The sequence below is a fragment of the Lonchura striata genome, chromosome 4, assembly GCF_046129695.1.
Source record: "Lonchura striata isolate bLonStr1 chromosome 4, bLonStr1.mat, whole genome shotgun sequence".
Lineage (NCBI taxonomy): Eukaryota > Metazoa > Chordata > Aves > Passeriformes > Estrildidae > Lonchura > Lonchura striata.
Window position 1 is genome coordinate 62,350,115 of NC_134606.1, and position 17,699 is coordinate 62,367,813.

Here is a 17,699-nt window from a genome sequence, read left to right on the forward strand (position 1 = left end):
GCACTTAGAATATGCATGATTTATTTGGCAAAGCCTATTAGATCTTTCTGGAGAAAATCAATAATAATTCTCATCTCTTTGTCAGTGGGAATTTAATGTAGGATAAAACGTCACTGAGAGTTTTATTCAGATGGAAGTCTACTCAAAACAGAACAAAAAAGATGAGTTTGAGAAAAAACTTAATAAAATGCTTAAATGAAACTACTCAAGACTTGACTGTTCATCAGAAGAACATAACTTACTCAGCATTGCTGTACCAGAATCTGGCAGCAAGTTTTAAAAAGGAACCCTTTTCTCTTTCTTTACAGTCATAATTTATAACAGCTAAATTACTGGCTATAAATACTCTTTTCTTTCTACTAATGTATTATGCTTCTGGGATTGTTCAGAGCAAATATTTTGTTACTAAGAAAATAAGCTCCTAAACTGAGGCTTCTGGGGAAAAAACCACATTCAAAGTAGCATCTATTCAAAGAATATCACTGTGCCATCTTAACAGACTACATTTTATTTTCACTAGTAATAAAAAATACTGAAACTTCTCACTAAATTTATTTTTTAAACATAGCAAGCTGCTGCTTGCCATATACTGTAGCATATTTATGCATATACCAAAATTCAAGGTTCTTATTCAATTGAAATATAAAAATTCAAACAAGATGAGTTAGCAGAGGGAGTTTGCTGTTGAAAGCATAGAGCTAGATAAGCAAAATATATTCCTAAAAATACGTGATCAAATTATGGAACATAGAGGATAGAGATTTAATATACATAATGATACACATGGAGGAGTTTTTCCTCACATACTGTGCACCTTTCTTTAAAACAAAACAAAAAAAACCCACCAAAAATCATCTGAAAAACTGATACTAGCAAGATTTGAATTTTGTTGGGTTTTTTGATATCGCCCTGATAGATAATTAACATGAGATTATTTGGGACATTGATATGTGACAGTGCAGCTATATATAACTCTATATGCCTTTTATAATAAGAGAGGTTTTGTGTCACAAACAGGCGTTACCTGATCGCAAACATGACACAAGTCGGGCTCTGCTGACTGCGGCGCTTCTGTTCTGCTCCCTGACTCACACAAAATCTCACATATCACAATTCCCCTATGTTTTTACACCTGGAGGGGCCAGAGGGAGGAAGTTTGTGAGCACAGGATGGCACAGTACTGTGGGATTTGGCTCTGGTTCTGGGAGAGATCCATGCTGTGATGCTCACAGCCAGCCGGGCTGGAAAGATACAGGCTTCTCACATTAACACTCCGTGAGCTGCAGCAAACAGAGTTACCAGATTAGCTGGCTCAAATTGTGTCATACTCTTATTTTTAGCACACTATTATGCCTCTGGGATATATTTTATTTATTAGAGAATTGGACCAGATAAATAGATGTTGTAGCTCTTTTCTAAAGAAGGGCTTTATGCAACTTGCTGTGAGGTATTCAAAAGACTGTATGTTTTGGGGAAGGGGCAGAATGAATGTGTGAGGCAAATATAGTAGTCCTGAGCCACTTCTGAGAAATTACAGTTAATTTTTCAGGCAAACAGAGACCTAAAATAGATACAAGAAGGCTTTTTTTTTGGTAATTTTTAGAAAGAAAAAAAGAGGTTCTCCCTAATTTGAATCAATATTATTAAACAGAAAAAGAAAGAATTTGCTGGAGAACTTGGCAAAATATGTCAGCAGCAGTTTGGGATTTCCCAAAGGACTGACAGTGACTCTAATGGATCCAGCAGTGAGCTTCAGGTCTGCATCATGTGGGTTTTCCCGTCCACGGGAGCTGCGAGTCCCTACAAAGAACACAAGAACTGTAATTTGCATGGGTTAAGTTGTTCAGTGTCAGCACAAAAAGCTGAGTTCTACTTCCCCAAGCATCATCTTGGAAAGCTGCCCTGGTTTATTGGCTACATGACAGGGACTCTAAGAGAGCTTGGAGAACAGATGAGAGCATCATCTTGATGATGACACCAGGTTCAGTTAGGGACAGCTAACTGGGAGAAGCTAAAATTGAGAAAAAAAAGGAAAAAGATATTTTATCACTTACTTCATCAAGCAGTGTTGACAAGAAGTGGCAAAACTACACAGGGAAGATACTGGGAAATACAGCAATTTTGTGACATCTTGGGTATGGACTGTGCAGCAGAGAAAGAATAGAAACAGGGACGGACTGCAGTCACAATCCTAAGAAACAGAGGGAGCACAGAACTACAAAAACTTTTGTCAATAGTATTTCATACCCAATTATTGTCACAGGACTCTCAAATTTTATTTCCTGCATTTCTCCTGGCAGAATGCCAGTTCTCACATGACCTCTATAATTTTTTAATCCTATCAATGAAATTGTCTCTCCTTCAATTTCATTCTTTCCTTCAATTGTCTTTCCTTTCCATTTTCTTCCCTTTCCAGGCAGCTAATTTGCCTGAGAAGTTGGAATTGTTTAATAAGAAAACTGACCATGAATAGTAAATTTTCTCTTACAGAGATGAACCAGCACCAGCATGCCAACATCTGCAAGTCTTTGATTTTGTGACTATTACACTAGATATAGCCCTCCCACACAGGATGCCACCCAGAAGCTTTTTTCCTTTTTCTTACCTGGGTGACAAATGGTTGTGCCAGGTGGCAGCTTTGAACACAGGCAAAAAGCAGATGAGATGTACAAGTGTGGGATCCTTAGGAGATGCACAGCCTCTTCCATGGGCTGCAGCTGCTGGGCTGTCCCTCGGAGCGTGGATCACAATCAGATCCTGATCTCACACCTGCTTCTGGCTGGGGCTAGCAACATAAAGTTCATCTGAACCTACCAGGCAGCCTAAGAATTCACTGGTTATTTTGTTACTTAACAAATCCAGGTGTTCTTATCAGCTCAGCAGGACTCTTTTCTGCATAATAATTCCAAAATCCTTTGATTTACCTGCTCTCCCTGCCCCTGACTATGATCAGAAGGGTAGGTGGCAGGGAGCAAAACCTGATTCAGCAGCAGCTATTGCTCATTTTCTTGCCACTCTATAGGTCACTGGCTGGCAGAAATCTCTGTGGAAATGCATCTAAAAATATTTTTAAAACTTGGCCTCCACTGATGAGAAAATTAAGTGGTGACTCATGCTCCCATCAGCTCCAGACTTGATTACTGCAATTTGGGGGACTGATGCTCCACCGAGACTGCAATTTGCTTAGGGGAGCAGCAGAGAGGCCTCATTGGCATTCATTGTTTCCAACACATCTCTCTTGTCCTTTTAATCACTAATAAATTTAATTTCACTTCTCACTGAAGATCTCACTCTCTACCTTTCTGGCAAGAGGAACAATCCCAAGGCTGCTTTCATGACCTCTGCTGCAGCTTTAGATGCCAGCACAAAGCAGACTTGCCTGGAGCAATGCCTCCAACCTGCATTTCCCAGCATTGCTTTCTCTAGTCCTTCACAGCTTGTCCATGCAACTCCAGAAGATTCCTTACCATCCCTCAGGGTGTTCTCTGTTGAATGAGAATTTTACAGGAACAGGACATGTTAGTTTGGAAGAATTTAAGTCAAAATACCTCCTCATAGAAGCCGCAGTCTAATGATCACAAGCAATGGTGTGGTTGAAGCAAGAATATGGCAAAGAGGAGACCACATCCCTCATTCCTCCCCTGACATTGTTCTGACAGGATGCTGGTCTGGGAGACTGGGGCTACCTCATGGAAATAGGAAAAAAGATATTTGGTTTGTAAGATGCTGGAAAGGGCAGGCCATCAAATCTAAAGTAAAATACTCTTCATTTAGTCTCATCATGTGCTACATTATCCCCAAGCTTTGTTAGAACGATGGCAGGGCTCTTCAAACAGCTTCCCTGGGGAGACTGCTCTGCAGCTTAACAACCTTGCACTGGAGATGTGCAAATGTAACCAAGGGCAGAATTTAGTCTCTTGTCTATTTAACGTGTTTGCTAGGGACTGCCTGTGTTCCTAGCACTTTATAATAATAGTAATATAAATGCATTTGGATTATAACCAAATGGAGAAACTATGATTTAGCCCTTTACTGTGTTGTAATTCCCAAATGCATCAACATCTATTTAAGTGCAAAACAGTCGACATTTTACAAATACAAAGCCGTGATTGTCTGCTTTAAGGGTTCTGTATGAGATTATGATTCAATACAAAACACAATTCAGTGTCTGAAATTTCATTTTTAATGGCAGAATAACATCAAAAAAAAGTAGCTCTTTCTCCATATGCAGTCTTGCAAAAAAAAAATGTATCCCAGGGACTTGGCCCTTTCTAGTCATTTCTACATGTATAACTGCTCATCTCTTATGCACGTATGCACTCACACATAAATCAATGTGCTTGCAGACAGACCATATTTCATCTTGCCTTCTAACCTCCCGCTGTCAAGATATTTCCACAAAAAATGTAACAAATAAAACTAACAGCTCCTTTTTCCTTGACTGCCAGAGTAATGTAGGGGACTACTCTATACAACCAAGCTCCTTCTGCTCTGTGAACAAGCACAACTGCACAGCTTCTGCTGAGACTGCCTTTCTACCACATAATTTGCTCACACTAACTAAAGGAACAACAAGAAAAAACACAACCACATCTTTGATTTTAACTACATTAAAAATTGTTTATCTTGATAAGTTACTGGAATCATCAAAAGCTTTTCAATTTAATGCACAAAAAGGGAAATAAAATGTTTCAGTAATTCAACACAAAGTGCTAACATTTCCCCTGACCTCTGAAGTGCTGTTTTATTGTTTGGGTGGGTTTTTTAAGTCTGCTATCACTGGATGGGATTATAGAGATGCAGAAATAGAAAGTGTTGATCATGAAGAAAATTTTCATGTTGTAACATGACCAAAGTTCTCATTTGCCACCAGTTTTGCCTGATTATGTTTAATATTAGTTATATTTAAAGCCAATAAGTTGAAAATATTCAGAGTTGTTCTAATCCTTTACTGAAAAACTATTCAAGTTCAATGAATTAATTTTCAATTGATGACAAGTAGCAGCATTCTGAGGACTTTTTTTCCCCAAGTTCGTTAAGTATTTCCAGACAGTTAATGGGCTTTTGTTAAAAAAAAAAAAAAATAAAAAAAAAAAAAATTTAAAAGCTCACCCACAAAAGATAAAACATATAACAGAAGTAAAAATGTGACCTAAAGGATAAATAATTTTATCTTGTTTTCTTTTTATCAAAATTGAATTTAAAACCATTCTGTTTATTAAAGACATATAGCAAGTCATAAAACAAACATCTTAACAGTCTTAACAGAATTGATGTGCACAATTCAGTTTTATTAAGTATGAATTTAAAATATGTATTTCCGTTTAGCTTGATATTCCCTTTAGACCAACACCTTCAACACTCATACACAATATTTAAGTTGCCCAAAAGCAATCAACACGGACTTTGTAAAGACTAACAAAAATACATTGTAAAACAGTCTGAAATATTCTTAAATGTTGAAAAAAAATCAAATAAAAAACAAAGGATGTGTTCAATGGAATCTAAGCAAGTTGCTGGAAGTACCGAAAGGCAGAGATTCAGTACACAGAGGTAGCTCAGTAAGGGTACTTGCAGTGTTCTGATTATTTAGCGTTGACACAACTGCAGTCAGCTACTGTCTGCTTGAACTCCTGCTATGTATTTTAAAATACAAGGGAACACTGCCTCTGGGCCTGTTGTCTCACCATTCAAAACCAACAGAAAGAGTCATTGATTTCAGTGGGATTGGGATTAAATATCTGGATTTTTTTCTCTGGAAATTCAGGTTTATGGAAGCAGAACATAAAGAAACTGTCCTGAGTCTGGATGCTGTCCCCTGTTATAAGTGGGGATTTTAAACCCGGAGGAATTTTTTCCCATATGGAACCAGTTACCACTTAGAATGCTTAAGGAAGTGGAACCTTGAATTTGGCCCAGGAACTCTCCAGTTCCTAGCAGGTCTGTTGGTGGATCTGCCTGTGCTATCTAGGGGTGCATTGATCTGCCCAGTGGGAAGAGAGCAGAGCCCTGGGGACATGGGCAGTGCACAGTGTCCCTCAGCCCTCTTGCCTACTCAGCAGGGAGAGCTTGATCCCCCTTCCAGGGAGGGAAAGAATTCATCATGTGCCACCTCCCATAACTTTGTCACATGGTCCTTTTATTGGTGTGCCAGTTCTGAACAGGGTGATGCTGTCAGCTCCCCACAGTTTCTCATACAGATGGCAACAGGGAGTGGCCATCAGATAAAGCACCGAGCGTTGGTACCAGATTACTTTTTTCCTGTTGCTCACAGGAATGGAAGTAACAGACTAGGTAAACCAAGCACATTATTTTGTTTTTTAGTAAGGCAAAAGGATATTAATTTCACATGCCTGTTGTCACATAGAACATCTCCAGTGTGTGTAAAGACTTACAGCCTTATCAGAGCTCTGATAATCTACATTTGCTACAGACTTGCTCCAAGGTGTTTGCACTCAGCTACACCTTTAGCTGCAATGTTAACCATGACACACATGGCAGCTCTGCATTTATATCGATTCCACATTGACCTATTCCTTTCCTTACTTCATATTTTAATGCACAATTGCCAGCACAGTTTTTGCAGATGGGCACACGCCTCAGTCTGGACTACAGCATGTTTCTGAAATCTTCATCTTTCAGACAAGATGTAGTGCTAGCTGCATGTTTAAATATGTCCCTGCATTCCTCTCTCTTCAACACCTAGAAATAGTATTTTGTATTCTTTTTTACCTAAGTTTATTAGAAAGAGTAATATTATTTTTTTAAAAATTGTGATTGATTGCCAAATGAGCTAAGATAGCGTTTCTGTTACTATAAGGATCCTTTTAATTAGAAAAAAAAAAAATTGTCAACTTTCTTGTCCTCATAAACTACTATTCATTACCAATGTAGCAATAGAGAAAACATAGCTTGTCTTACTACAATAAAGGCTCTGTTTCCGCATCCTAAATTCTCTGTGCATGTCTCTGTGCATTGCACAGGGGGAAGGAAAAGAAAAAAAGAATACCAAAAATTTGTGTTCTTCAGGGGTAAATGATAAAAAGATCTCCTAGCTGCAAACACAAATACTTCACTCATAACCCAAACACCAGACCATTTCTTTTGAAGAAGCTTATGAGGCATTTAAGATATACAATGGCACAATATCATACAATGGAATTGAAAGAATTTTCTTGAGATACCATTAACTTTGAAGGAATGTCTAGACAACTGTGTCAACAAATGCAAATAATTCATGCTTTTCAGCTTCTATCCATTGGATGGCCCCATGCTGAGTATACACAAACTCAGAAGAAAAAGGCATGTCACAGTCATATGACTAGGGAGTGTAACAGAGTCACACAGAAATTCAAGTCAATCTCAGAAAAAAACCTTCAGAAAGCTCTTCCCCAAGAGAAGAGCTAGTAAGCCAGCAGTGGGATAGGCTCCTGGTCATTTTGGCTAGTTTAAAACAGAGACTTGCTGCTGGTACGCCCTGGCTTCAAAGCAGGGGCAACGGAAGAACCAGCTGTCAGTCATGACCATTCACTTTGTTAGAAAAATAAACTAAAGGACTCCAAAATACTGTACAACCTCTTGCAGCAACCAACAAAGTGGCTTCTGAAAACAATGCTTTTGCCAAAAATGCATCTGTAAGGCACTTAACAGGTATCTTTTAATATATATATATATATATATATAGATATATATAAAAAAATAAAATATGCACTAAAGCAACATTCACAAAACCCAGCTGTGTCAATTGTCCGTGTGTACAGTATAGTACATATATACATTCACTGTGACACAGGCCATCTCCACAATTATACCTTCACGGGTGCTTTGGGCTGCCTGGTTAGTTTCAGTGCCTGTGAACAGGAAACAAAAACAGTCACTTTTTCATGCCCTTAAAAGACAAGCAACAGCGCAAGGTAAGAGTCTCATTTATAAAGGGCAAGGAAACACTGTGTGTACTTCTGAGTGGCTGCGAGAGGAGTCAGCGTGCAGCTGCCAGGCTGTGGGATCCGAGATGATCTTTGCGTCTCCCATAGCCCATCACAACCTCCTCTTACACTGAGAGCCTTAACAGAGGAACCACAAGGACTGTGACTACAGTGCCAGTGAAGGAAGCAGAGATGAGTCTCAGATGCCTTTTACAAAGTGACCATTTGGACCCCAGTCAAACCACTCGTGGCACAGATAGAAGAGCTTCAGACACACTTAAGGAAAGACAGTGAAGAAAATTTGTGCCAACACCTTTGTGTCCCTGGCTTCCTTCCACATGGCTCAAAGCCTGCTCAGAGGATAATCACTGCTGCAGTAGTGGATGTCATGCACATTTGATGTTTATACCTTCCTTTCTGAGAAAAGGTATGAAATAGGCAAAGTCCATCAGTCCAGAGGTGATCTTATGGTGGGGGACACCTGACATCTTTGTAGCTCCATTGCTGCTGAGGAAGAAAGAAACCCCTTTCCTTTTTGATGGCAGGGTCCAGCTCTGTATTCCTCACAGGGCTGGCCAATTATGGGAGCTGAGCTATTTATTTAGTGTGTGACAGAGGTTCAGCTCAGTGCTCATGCTTCCAGTTTGGCAGGAAGCAGCCTCTCTAAGTAAGGAGAGAAACGTGATAGGCTCAGAAAGCATTAGGTTTTCAGCTGCTGCTGTACAGCAGCATGGGCACTGGGAAGGATAATGGCTCTTGGTATGCTCAGCAGCAAAAAAAGCTCTATGACTTCTTAGGTGGGATAAATTGGCCCAGGTGAGAGGAATTTAGACAAATTAGCAAATTCCTTAAATTTGGAACCTCTAGTTTTCTGAAGGAAGTCTTCTGGGTGAAGAGCCCTGACAGACTGGCATTTGCCTGAATTCTTGTTTCCAGCAGGTTGGCTAAACAAGCAATTTTCAGTCTGAGAGATGCCTTATGGGGCTTCATATTGTAGATATTAACCTTTAATATTGTACACTTAAAGCTTGTAAGCACTGTTTGAAAATCACTCCAGCACAAATGTAAACCCTTAAAAAACCCCTAAACCTTTAAAAATAAATGGGATATATTCCCCTCAGAAACACCAGCATTTAACAATTGTTAAATCCAACCCTTTGAGATTAGTCTTTTGGATATTATTCAGCAAGAGACTTTGGAGAGAGAGACATCATTCCACACTTTGTTTGGGGAAACAATTTTTTAACTTTGTAGTTTGGCAGATTCTGCTACCATATTTACAAAGTAGAAATACCTTAGTGTAGATGAACCTCTAAATATTTAAATTCAATTTCATACAACCTGATCACATGTACTATCATAATTAAGTAAGAATGTCACTGCAGTTGAGTACTGTGACTGGATAACTGCCTCCCCCTGCAAGAGAGATGCCAAAATGAAGCCAAGGTGTTTGTAGAAAATAAACATCAAGGGTGATGATGACATGTTTATTTTCAAAGCAGGAGACCATTATCCAGTCACAACATTCACTTCTATTATACTTATTGCAACTGTACCAGACCCAACCTCATTGATTTTTTTCAAAGAGTAATTAAAATAACATTTGTGAATAATACAGAAGACCAACTGAAGAAACTGCAGCAACAGAACAACAATCCCCCAAAGTGGTTCTACAGTGGCATTACAGTCTGCTTAGCACAGGAGGTTTATTTGATGCTTAATGAATAAGAAACTAGTGCTGGTGAACTGTAAATCTCTCCAGTACTGGTTGATTTTTCTGATGCTCTGTTTAAAAGCTGTTTTAATTTGCAGCAGTTGACAGCAGCCCCTAAAGACCATTACTGCCCTGAGAATCAGGGAGGTCTGGATGAGCTCCAGCCCCACTCCTGAGATGATGAAGAGAAGTCACCATTGCAGGGATTGTTCTGTCACAAGCAGCATAAACTTTAGGCTGTCTTTTACAGGAATAGCATGGAATTTTCTTTATACCACCTGTAAAGTCTCCTGATAATTTCTGATTAAAAGAAAAAACATGATTTTCAGACTGATGGATAATTGCCCATGGATTTTCAGATTTTCATTTTCAGATACTCAGACCAGTATATATTAATCAGGTCTGATTTCTGAACACAGTTTCTGAAAACTGAGAGTTCCCCTGATTTTTACAGTTCAGATAACACATGAAAATAACTGATTTGAGGAATTTTAGCATTCAAGATAGCGAGGTTACTTTAGTGGTGTGAAGCTGTAAAATGACAGCCACTGGGGTTTTGCTGAAAATTGGAAATATGAGTGTTAGCAATAAAATTTCTCCACTGCTAAGTAGAGAATGCAGGGTGCTGATGGAGCTGGGCTGCCAAAGGTTGCTTCAGTTGCTGCAGCTTCTTGATCTTTTATTATCTCAGAACATTAAAAGACAGCATTAAATTCGACTTCGTGGACTAGCTTTTTGCAGGGTGGTTATTCTGAGAACCTGACTAAAACCACTGCAATCATTTCACATAGATCACAGAATGGCTGTCAGATGTCAATACCTTCAATTTATACTGAAATAAGCATAGTTTGAATCAGTGATGTTGATCCCAAATCCTCTAGGTTATAGTCTATAATCCTACAAGTTATCATGCCTTAATTTTGGCATGAAATGGGATAACCCAGACTGCTGTAGACTTCTTGCTACTGTAAATGGTGACAGAAGTGTTGGAGGGAAGGGGAAAAGAAGTTTTCATCCTGCTTCAATCCAGTTCAGAAAGTGTCCTTATTTTACCTCATTTCCCCAGATCCCATGCCAGCCAACATATCTTTGTCACTTCTCCATAAAGGAGCTCCAAAGCTGTGATTATTAGTCAGCTAATGGATGGAGACATTCTTATGGGGGATATTCTGAATTCATAATTTGAATGAATTTGTAACTTGAATTAACTGTAGAGGTCTAACTTCATGCTTTAAACTTTTCCAGTCTTTTCAATCCCCTTTTCAAGTGGGATAAAGTTCTGCACTTTTGATACTGCTGTGATTATCACTATTATAGAGGAAGCAAGGAAATAGAAAAATCCCAACCACAGAAGGAACCCCAGGAGTTTAGGACATGTGTTTAGGTATTTTTCCCTCACAGTAAACTTGCCATTATAAATCAAATCCAGCAATCCTTACCTTTTGCCTAGAAACCATCCAGGATTTTATCGTTGGTACCAACAGACTGCCAAGAAGGATCTGAGCAGGATGATAGATGAGCAAAGGGACAGAAATTAAGGACAGGTGTTCATAACCTGCAAATACTATCTTCAGCATGGGAATCCCTGCAGGCAGAAAAACAGGACACAGACTCTCACCTCAGACTTTGAGCTCCAGATAAAAGCAAAACATTTTATGTTGCACTGACATTTAACAATAATTAAAAAAAAAAAAGAAATCCCAAAAAATCCCAAAATGAACTGAAATGTTTTATATATTCAAAATCCAACCCAAATGAGCAAGAACACTAATACAAAAAATACATGGCAGAGAAAGTTCTGTGGCAGAAAGGGTGGAGTAGGGAATGCCATAAAAGATCTTTTCTAATTATGCAAATATTGCAGTAAATAAAAACTGCTGCTGAAGACTTGATATACAATACATTCTGCTATAGCACGGCTGTTCAGTTGCTGACCATAGTTCTGTACTGCTTCTTTACTACTTCCTCTCACTGGGCTGTTCTGTATTTGCATGATTATTCTCCATCCAACCTGCCTAACTCCTGCTTGTAATCTTTGCAACTTTTCTTTGGTCTGTTCTCCACTGGAGGAGGGTCATGTTTTGCTTGTGCATTCCCTCCAGTTGGTGAGCATCCAAATGAGAGCCTTCCCTGCTTTGGCTGGCCTATGAGACAGAAAAGGTTTAGTCAGCTGGGTGAGCAGTATGAAGTGATCCTGCCCACAAAAGAAATAAGCAGCAGCTGGAGTACAGAAGTTGCTAGATGCTGCAAGAAGTGAGTGCTAAGACCTAGAGATGGGCAATTTTTGCCAAGAGCTGGAACTTGCGCTCAGCAGAGCTAATTCTATCAGACACCTCCATGCACGATCTTCCTGCTTGATGATGTGATATGTACAAACAAGTTTTATTCACTTCTGCAGTAATGAAAACAATTATGCCTACTTTGAGCATATTACTGTTCAAAATTATCTGTTTAAATCTTGGAACTTTGCTAGCATGCTCCACAAAGTGCAGGTGTGTACAAAACCTGCAACCAGTTCTGTCCTGCCTGACCAGATATTTGAACAGCTGCCAACAAGAGCAGCTGTGATTCCTCAGGAGCCTCCTGAGAATGCACCTTATTTTCTCTTTCATCTTAAATGTCACTCTAGGAGTCCTCTGCCAGCACCAACCTTGAAGTGAAGCAGACTACACACGGTTTTCACAGAAGTCATCTGAGTGTCTCATTGGAAGGGACCTCAAAGACCATCTTGTTCCAGCCCCCTGCCACAGGGACACCTTCCACCAGACCAGGTTGCTCCAATCCCCATCCAGCCTGGCTCTGCCTTGTCTCCTTTCTCAGCAATGACAAAACATTGTGCCACATACCCTCCATTTCCCCAGGAGGAGATGCGTCAGATCAGCCAAAGCTGTCATATTTATGGAAACTTTTCTTTTTATTGTGGATAAACTCCCATTCTCAACACCATTTCAGGTTTCCTTTAATAACACTGACCACTCCCTTAGTGAGTAAACAGCTTATTTGTCGAATATTACTACTTCACCAGTGCCCCACTGTCGCTGACATGTGTCTGGGCCTGCTGAAATCTTCATGATGTTTCACAGTACCATTTTTTGTAATTATTATTATTATTAGCTTCATCACATTACACCACTAAAAATCTCATGCCTATGCTAGTAGCCTTTACCTATGTGTGTGTTTGCAGGGATGGATTAAATCAAATAAAAAAAGGCTTGCATGCTTTATTTCAGAATTTTAACTGCCTTCAAAACAACATCATGGATCTATCACACAATTGCTTATTATTAACATTAATTTCTGGGGTTTGGGAATAAATAGTATGTAGATAGAAATTACACGGGCATTACTATTATATTAAGGCATGTAATTTACCTCAAATGCCCATCATACTGTTTTTATCAACAGATAAAGGTTTTATTGCCTGTTTCCACATCTCAAACTAGCCCTCATGGGTCCTTTTCTATTTTCTAATCACAGAAAAATATACTAGAGTCTCAAGCTATGAACATGCTGTATTTCTGTTTGTAAGACAGTACCTGGTGTTTTGGTAGTGCAATTTCATCCACAGATCCAAAAACATTTTAGAAAGCTGAAGAGGGCTCCTACAGAGAATCAGAAACACTACAGTGACTAGCCTAAGATCACACAGAAACTAATGGCAGAGACATGAACAGAATGCATCCAAAGTGACTGAGACATGCTTTAGATAACTGTATATTTTCTGAAAGAAATAAAAGAAATTACAGCTTAAAAGGTAAATTCTCTAGAGGAAAACTATTTCTGTAAACTAGGAAAAGAAAATTAAAGTTGTCAAATATAAATACAAAATACTATAATTAGTGTGACAATATAATTAGATCACTGGATAGAAAGAGGTTCTTAATTCACAGCTTGTTTAAATACATGTCACAACAACAGGTTCTTGGAAGCTACTAATGTGCAATTAAAGTTCGTATTATTTCCCAGGAAATGCTAACTGGTGAAAAGAAGAAATACTAATCATTTTTGCAGGTAAGGACTAGTCTAATGGAAAGAAAAGAAACCCAACCTTGTTGCCTTTTTATGCACTTCCTGATCTTTATAATTCCAAGTTTGCCAGTATGCAACTCTCTCGGAAAATATTTTGTGACAGAGATCCCCATAGTGTAGTCACAAATGCTTGTGTCAGTAACATTACCACAAAGCTGAACTAAACAGCATGAGTGTTATTTATTTTTAAAAATGCCATCTAAACTTTTTAGTAGCAATATGTAGTAGCTGCAAGCATCAGTATGACTGCCAATGTTTTCCAAACATATAAAACCCATGCAAATAACTAATTAGGGAAAACATACTCTAATAGTTACTTCTACCTTTTTTAAAATGAAACACAAAAACAACTACATTTTTCTCAGATATATATATATATATATATACATATATAAAAATATAAATATAATAACACTTGGGAGAAAAACAAACACTGGAGGCTCATGCCATGAACACCCATTCATGCTGCTGTGGTTTATGGAGTGACAAGCTTCCAGCAATCTAGTTCAATTCTCTGCCAAAGACCCTCACTCACTAAATATCATGCGACCTGAATAACACAGTTGTCTTCTGTGCTTTGGTGCTAAGTTGGTCAGCTTTGCTCAAAGTGGGGATTTAGCAAGATTCCCATCTTCCTCCAAAGATAGGAGTGGGATGAGACAGCAGCACCTCACCTGACTAGAACTACAGAGAGCTGCAGCAGAATGGAGAAAAACCAAAGATTGTTCTACAGGTATCCCTTCCAAACAAGATCATTGGTATTCCAAGATTTTTACCCCAAATTTCCCTCTTCTGCTTTGTCTGGGTATGTTTCTCTTACTGGTGTTCCCCCATGTTCCCATCTTCCTCCTTGCCCTTTGGCCCTGGTGTTCAGAGGCTGTTTTTCTATTTGTGTTTTCTCCCTTCCTCCTTTTCCCTCCTCCACTCCCATGCTTTCAGTCTCCAAGGGTTTGCTTCCCAAGACCTTTGATTCTACTCCTTGCAGCCATGTAAGTTTTGGGTACTTCCACTAAAATCACTCAGCTCCACTAAGGGCACCAACGTCACAGTCCCACTGCAGCTGAGAGAAGACAGGCCTGTGACAAGGAGCACGTTTCGGTTTTCTCCCTTTTTTGTGTCCTCACTCAGCTCTTTTTTTTTCCACATTAAGCCCTTTGCAAACCTGAGGAAAGCAAAGGAAACACTGTTTATCCTTGACCTTCAACAGCAGCAAGGAAGAGTGAGAGCGCTGCTCTTGCGGCACAGAAAGCCCTCTTTGCTCTCCATGGCTCCAGGGTGTTCCAGTTTGGCTCCAAGGCTGTAGGTTATCAGCCCTGGCCAAAGGCCACTGCTTCTCTAATAACCTGCTCAACTGAAAGCTACTTAATCCTTCCCCCAGTGTGCACCCAGTATAGCCTCCCACATCCTCCCCTTTCCCCTTTGCTACTTCCACATTTCCTAAAAGGCCCATGAAAACATTATGCTGCACTTCACCACATTTAGTTAACTGTAAAATGATAATAATAAAAAACCCTAAAAGATTTGAAGGCATTTTAAAGATAATTTAAATATAGGACTCTTTTCATCTAGCTATCACTGCAGTAATATAAATGAAGCAAATTAATTTTAATGCTCCAAGGTTCTGATTCTGTGTCACTGTCACTGACAGGATCCAACTAGACTTTATGAGATGGCATTTGACTTTATGGAAGTGAGCACTGTGCACGCATTTACAATTTTACAGGGACTTTAAGCTGTCATGCTGAAAAATGTTTATAAAACATTAATCAAAAAATGCCTCTTTAATACAATGCATTGTCTGAAAGATGTTAGAAGGCACATATTGTAAATGGATTCTTTTTCTGACTAAAGTAATTTCTACCAAAAGCCTTTCCCCACTGCTATACAAGTACACAGTGTGGAGAGATAAAGAGCACTTTCTCAGCACATTACTACCTGATCCAAACACTTGGGAAATCACTAATGTACAGCATGCCATATTTCCATGTCACACATGACACATTTGTCTAAAATTACCCAACAGAGTTTGACATTGCAGCATATTCCTTAGCAGAGCTTTCAACTGACATCTGCCAAGTAAGAACTTCAAGTAGGAGCTTTCTTCCTCTAACAAGCAAGTAAGAGTTTTCTTTTATCCTATACCCATGATGGAAATGATAAAACAATAAGTACTGGAAATCAGGGTTTTTTTTCCTATTTTAATATGTTTATTTTATGCTCACTGGCTGTGTAAGCTTCTCTTAAAGCACTGTTTCATCATTTGCTGTTTTCTATCACATTGTAATGGGTTCAGAGAACTTAATAGAACATTTTTATTACCACCAAAACACAGGCCATTATCTCTCACACCCAAAGCAGAGTTATTGCTAGTGCTCTACTGCCATACTTCACTGTATAGGTTTTTTCCCTTCCATGTCTTCATAGCAAACAATTTATCCTAAACCTTTATTGCTTACATTACTGAAACACATTCCGCATCACAAAAAGCTGCAGCATTTCTCCTCAGGAAAAGAGATTTGGGGCAAAACAGAGAGGTCATCCTAGGGCTATGGAACCATCAGGCATTCAGGAATCAGAATGCCAAAGAACCCTCACAAAGAGGCAGTGGAAATACTTGGAAGAAAAGTTTTAGCCTCTGAATTTTTACCTCTCCCTTGTACTTGTCAATGCATTTCAGAACGCTCAATTGCTACAATCTTCAAATGCAATACACCAAATGAATCAAGTGCATGATGGTAGCTTCTCTGATGCTCTCCACACTACTCTCTTGCTGAAGGATCCTCTCAGGGATTGATGTGAAAGGAACATTATTGGTCAAACAGCTATTTCTTTTTTCATCTGAGAAAAGGTCTGTAAAGAGGGGCATATATTGTCCTGAATCTCTCCCAGGCTGCCAGAGCAGGGAGGGTCTGAATTTATACTGCAAAGACAGCGCCAAATGAGCACCTGAAATTTGGCTGCCAGGTTTCAGAACAGCTCTGCATGAAGCCCAGTGGCTGCGTGGTGGGAAGGGCTGGTAAGATTCAGCCAGTGCCCAATTTAGAGGATTAGGAAAGAGTTGTTCATGCAGAGAGCTGCTAGAACAGCAAGATACTGCTCATCTCACTTGAAAACTTTCTTAAGGGTTTCCCTGTTTCTTCCCAGGCAATTCATTGCTGTGATTAGTTTTGAGGAGACAGAAAGTCACACCCTATGCCTGTCCTTATTGAAGCCAAACAAGGGATAGATGTTTCTTGCCCTTGTTCAGACTGTGCTATGACATACTGAGATTACAATAGAAAAAGATGCTTTTGACAAATTAACTGGATTCTTTTTCCTACATCCATGTCTTCTCCAAAGTACACCGTGAATTCAAGTTAAATGCTTTTCCCTACGGACCAATTTCTTTCAGGTATAGGAATAGCTAAATGATACCTGACAACCTCTAACAATGCAAATATTTGTTGGCTACTGAGTATTCCCATTCCAGCCAAAGAAAGAACATTCCAATGTATTATGAGATTACATTACATTGCAGGGAGAATTGTGCCCTTTTGCCCACATACATGCTGTATGAAGAAGACTCACACCTAAAATGTTCTCAGGGAAAAGAAAAGACAATTTTTTTTCAGTATGTTTTCATATTTAGGTCAGTGACAAGTGTAATGGAAAGCAAAAACCAGGCTCATGGAGTGGTACAAACAAACAGCTGAGTTGGAGATTACACAAGGGACTGTGTGATATTAAGAGACTCTGGAAGAACTGCAGTGGAAAAATACAAAATGGAGGCTGTCCTCGCTCAGTTTGGAGGCGTGGACCCTAATCTTCAAAAACATTTCCCTTTCTTTGGGAAAGAACAATCCCCTTGCATTACATTAAATTATTTACCTCTTTACGGGGCTGGAATTACTGGGAAGGTTCTGCCCTTAATCAGTGATGTGGCCATATACTTGCATAGAGTTCTGTTGGATGCAAGAATGTATGCTACAAGAGTTTTATATATATATATGCTATGTTATAAGATTGGTTTAATATTTAAGTAAAGGAGGAAG

The 17,699-nt window shown here is 39.1% G+C and overlaps 1 protein-coding gene and 1 long non-coding RNA gene across 2 annotated transcripts in view; both read right to left on the bottom strand.

Moving 5' to 3' along the window:
* Window positions 1–1,784: 1,784 nt before the first annotated feature.
* LOC144246231 (uncharacterized) lies at window positions 1,785–2,636 on the bottom strand. Its single transcript, XR_013339896.1, has 3 exons — window positions 2,606–2,636; window positions 2,055–2,142; window positions 1,785–1,800 (listed from the first exon to the last, which is right to left on the bottom strand). It is a non-coding gene; the product is annotated as an uncharacterized LOC144246231 (long non-coding RNA).
* Window positions 2,637–5,270: 2,634 nt separating this feature from the next.
* Window positions 5,271–17,699, bottom strand: part of SLC10A7 (solute carrier family 10 member 7) — a 137,881-nt gene continuing 125,452 nt past the window's right edge. The window contains exons 11-12 of the mRNA XM_021549314.2: window positions 11,079–11,224; window positions 5,271–7,850 (exon numbers count right to left, since the gene is read on the bottom strand). Of these exons, the coding sequence (XP_021404989.2) occupies window positions 7,806–7,850; window positions 11,079–11,224 (191 nt within the window). The 3' untranslated portion in view covers window positions 5,271–7,805. The remainder of the gene's footprint in view (window positions 7,851–11,078; window positions 11,225–17,699) is intronic.